This window comes from Vidua chalybeata, chromosome 7 (assembly GCF_026979565.1).
Source record: "Vidua chalybeata isolate OUT-0048 chromosome 7, bVidCha1 merged haplotype, whole genome shotgun sequence".
Classification (NCBI taxonomy): Eukaryota; Metazoa; Chordata; class Aves; order Passeriformes; family Viduidae; genus Vidua; species Vidua chalybeata.
This window is the reverse complement of record NC_071536.1, coordinates 17,874,124-17,880,258: the sequence shown is the minus strand read 5'-3', so window position 1 is coordinate 17,880,258 and position 6,135 is coordinate 17,874,124. Positions and strand designations below refer to the sequence as shown.

The window sequence follows — 6,135 nt, the reverse complement described above, 5'->3', positions numbered from 1 at the left end:
CATATTGAGATTTTTTTTAGATTTACGTTGATTTAACTGTAATGTATTTATGATGTAAATATATTCTGAGATGAAAACGTCACGGATCAATTGTAAAGGACCCGGATACATAATTTTTAAAAATCAGTTTCAGTTTATATGAGGTTCTCACCCCACTTTCGCTTCTTAGTCAGATTTGTTTATGCAGAATCGACATTTAATAGTGCTAATTGCACTCCAGTTAAATTGCCCTGATTGCAGAAAGGGAAGCAATTTTCGTGCTCTCTGTCTGGGTTTGGAAGAAATTGTTTTATATTCACCTCTTTATAAAGAAGTGGAGATAAAGCACCGAGCCTTTGCACAAATTGCACTTATGGGCTGACTGGCAGCATTCAGCCTCTATAATAGAGCATTATTTGGCCGTTTTGAATAATGTAAAGCATTTGCTGAAAGCTATTCTCCTGAAAATTGCTTTAACTTTTAAAAGGGTGATGATTCACTCCAAACCAGGCCTTTGTTACATTGTCATTATCCCCCCAAATGTTTTAACAGTCAGCTCAACACTTTAGCATAACACATTGATCTTTGTTTAAAAACTCGATTTTTGGAGTATGAAAAAAATCTGTCAGAAAATACTTGACCCCCTAAAGATTTTTGCAGTGTTCCCCCTTCCGCCGCCGTTCGCTCAGCCTTTCCACCGCCTGCCTCGTTCCTGCGGGTTTTAGTTACTTTTCCGACTACAAAGGGGCGAGGAGATGGATGTGCGGCAGGCAGAGCCGCCCGCCAGTCTTCAGGCACAGCAGAATCCTTACTTTGCTGTGGGAGCGCAAGCGGGCAGCGGATGCCTTTACTCGCTGATGTAGAGGCAACATTTTTAAACGTCACGCTCTCGATCTGCCTTCCAGTCCTATTTTATTGATGACTTTCCCCAGGATGAGAGGAAAGACCCTCTCCCCCCGCCACCCTGGGGTTGGCCAGAAGCGCCGCGCTGTCACTTGACGACCACCATGGCAGGCTCCTGGGAAGGGAAGGAGCGGGTTTCCCCGGAGGAAAGGAAGAGGGAAAGAAGGAAGGAGGGAAGGAAGGAGTCACCTGTTGGGCGATGGCTCCCGGGTGCCCCTGTCGGACTCCTCGCCTCACCCGTGGGGGTTATCTCGCTCCCCCCGCCACCGCCTTTCTGCCGCCTCCACCCGCCGAGCGCTACAGCCCCCCAGGGTACAGCCGCCGCTCAGGATCTGCTCCGGGCAGACCTTTCGAGGGAAAGGTTTGCCATGCACTACCCGAACCCCTGCGCCGGCTGCGAGTGAATGTGGAAAGAATTAAGCGCAGAACAGTATTTTTTTCACCTACTGCCTCGACTCTGTTTAATACCCGGCGACATAAAGGCGAGCGCCCATTGAAAATAGCCTTAGACGTTTAAATAAAAGATAATCTCCAGGGACATCCATGGCAGTCGTCCTATAGATTGCATAACACAATGTAGAAAAAACCGCAATGCCCACCTTATTTAAGCACACGCACAGCATATATATATATATATATATATATATATATATATATATATAAGCATGTGAAGAAAAGCAAAATCATAATCTCAAATTCCTGGTTTCTCCATCTTGCTCATAAGCGATGACTATTTTGCATCTCCTAGAAGGTTTTACACTGGATGGCTGAGGCGGCACCGAGAAGGAAATAATGACTGAAATGCAGAGCAAGGGCCCGGCATTGCTGAATGCACTCATCATATTTCTGGTTCAGAATTGTACTCAGCTGCACTGGGAACGGCAAAAAGGAAGGGGAAAAGCTCCTATTCCCATTCTCACAGAGCCGACCGCGATGATGAAAAGTTGCACGCCTATTGATCTTCCGCGGGCAGAGTACGGGCAAGTTCTAACCAATTACTTAAGAAGCCTCCAATAATTACAAATCAAAGGGACTAGCTTGCAAGACATTGAGGAGCCAAGGTCTGGACTTACATTTTGCACATGCAGAGAGCAGGTATAATCTCTGTCGCTCACTGGGTGCGTGGAGTGTGCACAGTGCAGAGGCCACAGGCAAGTGCTAGGGCGGCTTATTCCAGCAGCGCCCTAGCACTGCTAGGAGGGAGCAAGCTTTCTGCCATTAGCAGCACTGCTTCCACAGGGGTATATGAGGCTTGAAAAACGTGCTGCAGGCTGCGAATTTGACTTTCAAAGTGTTTTGCTGGCGATTACTCTGTAAAATAATATCCTCTATCTTAAGCGACAGGATGTCAAATGCCACTCGTCGCCTCTCCCGCCCTGGTACAAGAGCAAAGAGATGCCTGGCGGTTCCCTGCCTTTGGAATCTTTGGCACTTTATATAACCACAAAGCCTCCTCAGTTCCTTTTGCAATGAAAGAAAGAAATACGTTGTGTACGAAATCACTTCTGGCATTTAGTAAAGAAAACAAACAAAAAAATTAACGTGTTTTCACAGACTGTCATTAGGTGCTGTTAGGTTATCTGTATCCAACACGGACGACTCCCAAATGGCTTGAAAAGGAGGCAAAGGGCCTGTTGAATAAAAGCGACGCAGGTATGGTTTATGGGCCGCGAGGATCGCAGGTGACTACACCAGCAGCAGCGCATCGGACACCTCCTGCAGAGTTTACAGGAGACGGCGGAGCGGTGTCAGACGCGACACCAGCCCTCCGCCGGCGCTGACCTCGCTCTCGACTCCTGCCCTCTGCGGCTCGCCCCGCTCCCCCGGCGGGCAGGCGGTGCGGGGGCGGCGGGAGTCGCGGCCCGGCGGGAGGCGCGGCCCGGGGCGCCGGGGCCGGCGGTAATTGCGGCGCGGCCGCCGCGGGCCGGAGCGGGGAGTTTTCTCCCCGCGCGCTGACTGGCACGCGCCCCGCGCCCCGGCGCCGGCACCTCCGCGCAGCCTGATTGGCTGCCGGGCCGCTCCGGGCCGCTCCGCCCGCGCCCTCATTGGGCGAGCGCCGCCGCCAGCGGTACTTCAAAGCGGGCGCTGCCCGCACTTAGGCAGAGTTTGGCCCCGCCGCGCCGGAGTGTCCTTAGTGCCGCCGGGCAGCGCGGGGCGCTCACCGAGCGCCGTCCCCTCCGCCCCACCGCCCAGCCCACGGACGTGCTATGGCTACGTCTATCCTCGGGGTAAGTCGCACCGCGCGCTTCCTCGCGGCTTCCCCCTGGAAAACCTGTCGTTGCCGCCGCGTTGTGGCTGCCCCTTGCCGAAATCGCGTGGACCCGCGGATGGGAGGTGATCCCGGCCCGCCTCGGGGGATTTCATTGCGGGCTGCCCATCGGGTCGTTCCCAAAGAGTTTAGCCTGAAAACTCGCTGGGCCGGAGAGAAGCTGTGCTGCTTCTGCTTTCTTTTGTCTAGTTCTTGATTTGGTTTGGGATTTGTTTGTTTTTTAACTCGATCTACGCTCGATTTCCAAAGATTTTCGCCGGCCCGGCGTTGCACGAGGCGACAGTCGGAAGGCTCCGCACACTGCTCGCCTTGCTGCCATCTCTTTTTTTTTTTTTTTCGTCGCTCCTGTACGGTTGCTCGAGGAGACGCCGCATTTCGTTCCCACGGGATTTTTGGTTTAACGGCGGTACGCTCGAGCAGCCCTCTCGGAACACGCGTGTCGCTTGTCCCTGTCGGGACCCGCTTGCGATGTAAATCTCTTGGGCGATGAGACCGGGCCCCGGCGGAAAACGAGTTGTGCCGAGCGTGGCAGGGCTGGAGCCTTCCTCTAAAATAAGAGAAAACTTTTCCCCGGTACCTCTCGTTGCGCCGCGGTTCTACCCGCGCTGCCGTATCCCCGCGGGAGCCTGGCGAGGTGGCAAGGGTTAGGCTGACGGGCCGGCTTTGTCTCTTCCCGCAGGAAGAGCCGAGATTTGGAACGACTCCCCTGGCCATGCTGGCCGCCACCTGCAACAAGATCGGCAACACTAGTCCCCTGACCACCCTGCCCGAATCTAGCGCCTTCGCCAAAGGGGGCTTCCACCCCTGGAAACGCTCCACCTCCAGCTGCAACCTGGGCTCCAGCCTCTCGGGCTTCACGGTGGCCACGAGTAGGGGTTCCAACGGACTGGCCAGTGGCACGGGCACCGCCAACAGCGCCTTCTGCCTGGCTTCCACCTCGCCCACTTCCTCGGCCTTCAGCAGCGACTACGGCGGCCTCTTCTCCAACTCGGCGGCGGCGGCGGGCGTGTCCCCGCAGGAGCCCGGCGGCCAGTCGGCCTTCATCTCCAAAGTGCACAGCTCGGCGGCCGAGAGCCTCTACCCGCGGGTGGGCATGGCGCACCCCTACGAGTCCTGGTACAAGTCGGGCTTCCACTCCACGCTCTCGGCGGGCGAGGTGGCCAACGGAGCGGCCTCCTCCTGGTGGGATGTGCACACCAACCCGGGCTCCTGGCTTGAGGTGCAGAACCCGGCGGGGGGGCTGCAGAGCTCGCTGCACTCGGGCGCCCCCCAGGCCTCGTTGCACTCCCAACTGGGCACCTACAACCCCGACTTCAGCTCCCTCACCCACTCCGCCTTCAGCTCCACGGGCCTGGGCTCCACGGCCGCCTCGCACCTGCTCTCCACCAGCCAGCACCTGCTCACTCAGGAGGGCTTCAAGCCCGTGCTGCCCTCCTACACGGACTCTAGCGCGGCGGTGGCGGCGGCCAGCGCCATGATCTCGGGCGCCGCCGCCGCCGCCGCCGGGGGCGGCTCGGCCCGCTCCGCCCGCCGCTACTCGGGGCGCGCCACCTGCGACTGCCCCAACTGCCAGGAGGCCGAGCGGCTTGGGCCGGCGGGGGCCAGCCTGCGGCGCAAGGGGCTGCACAGCTGCCACATCCCCGGCTGCGGCAAGGTGTACGGCAAGACCTCGCACCTGAAGGCGCACCTGCGCTGGCACACGGGCGAGCGGCCCTTCGTCTGCAACTGGCTCTTCTGCGGGAAGCGCTTCACCCGCTCCGACGAGCTGCAGCGGCACCTGCGGACTCACACGGGCGAGAAGCGCTTCGCCTGTCCCGTCTGCAACAAGCGCTTCATGCGCAGCGACCACCTGAGCAAACACATCAAAACGCACAACGGGGGCGGCGGGGGCAAAAAGGGCAGCGATAGCGACACGGACGCCAGCAACCTGGAAACGCCGCGCTCCGAGTCCCCCGACCTCATCCTGCACGAGGGGGTGGGCGCCGCCGCCCGCGGACCGGGCAAGGAACCTACTGCGGGGCCCGGCGACTCCTAGGGGCAGCGCCGCCGGAGCCGCTCGGACTGTGCCCCGCGCCGGCCGGAGGGACGCGAGCCGCTCCGCCGCCGACGGCGCCCCGGGCCGCAGCGGGGGCGGGCCGGTGGACGGCGGGGCCGGAGAGGCGCGGCCCCGTCCCGTCCCGCCCGGCCAGTAGGTACCGAGTGACACTTTCTTCCGTTTCCCTTTTCTCTTTCTCTTGGAAGGCAAGCATCCTAAGAGAGGCTTAAGGTGAGAAATGCAGCTGCAACTCTGAGACGGTCCCTCTGTATCTCATAAACATCTGTATAAATAGGGTTCAAAAAAGAAGAAAAACAGGAAAAAAAAAAAAAGAAAACCAGATCGTGTTCCCTTATTTTTCTTGTAAATGTTGATCTGATGGGGGGGGGTGTTTGGTTTTTTTTTTTTTTTTAAATTGGTGAATTCCTGAAATTCAGGGAGGTTTTGGGGTTTTGATTTTTTTTTAATTATAAATTTCTGATGCACTTTGTGGAAGTCAGTATATATGTAAAAGATATTTAAAATGTTGAGTTAACACTTCACTCAAATACACGTAAGTTAAGGTCTCTTAAAGAAATTAAATGCGTTTATCTGTATGGAAAAAAATCTTGACATATTTTCATTTTGGTATTATTAAAGGACTCTGAACAATATACTCGCGGGTTTATTCTTCTTCGTGTCCCCTCCTTCCCCCCGCCCAGTCCTCGCAGGGGTCACTTTTTGAGTAGGACCCCTCGCACCCCTCTCCATCTTCCTTACAGTCACTATGATTAAAAATACAGTCAGCAATGATATAACTGGGAGGGGATGGGATCGGCCCCTGAGCCAGGCGCACTGAACCACTCTGCTCGCTCTTTTCAAACCACCTTTGCTTTGATTTACTTAAAAAAAACCCAAAAAACCAAAACCAAAAAAACAACACATTTTAACTGAGTCCAAGCCAGACTAC

General features: G+C 55.9%; 1 protein-coding gene across 1 annotated transcript; it reads left to right on the top strand.

Moving 5' to 3' along the window:
* Nucleotides 1–3,001: 3,001 nt before the first annotated feature.
* SP9 (Sp9 transcription factor) lies at nucleotides 3,002–5,839 on the top strand. Its single transcript, XM_053947706.1, has 2 exons — nucleotides 3,002–3,110; nucleotides 3,831–5,839. The coding sequence occupies exons 1-2, from the start codon at nucleotides 3,090–3,092 to the stop codon at nucleotides 5,184–5,186; spliced, it is 1,377 nt and encodes a 458-aa protein (XP_053803681.1). The 5' UTR covers nucleotides 3,002–3,089; the 3' UTR covers nucleotides 5,187–5,839.
* The last annotated feature ends 296 nt before the right edge of the window (nucleotides 5,840–6,135 follow it).

Coding starts and splice junctions, on each gene's coding strand:
- SP9 (XM_053947706.1), top strand. CDS start 3,090: ATGGCTACGTCTATCCTCGGG. Junction 3,111..3,830: donor TGGCTACGTCTATCCTCGGG/GTAAGTCGCACC, acceptor CTCTTCCCGCAG/GAAGAGCCGAGATTTGGAAC.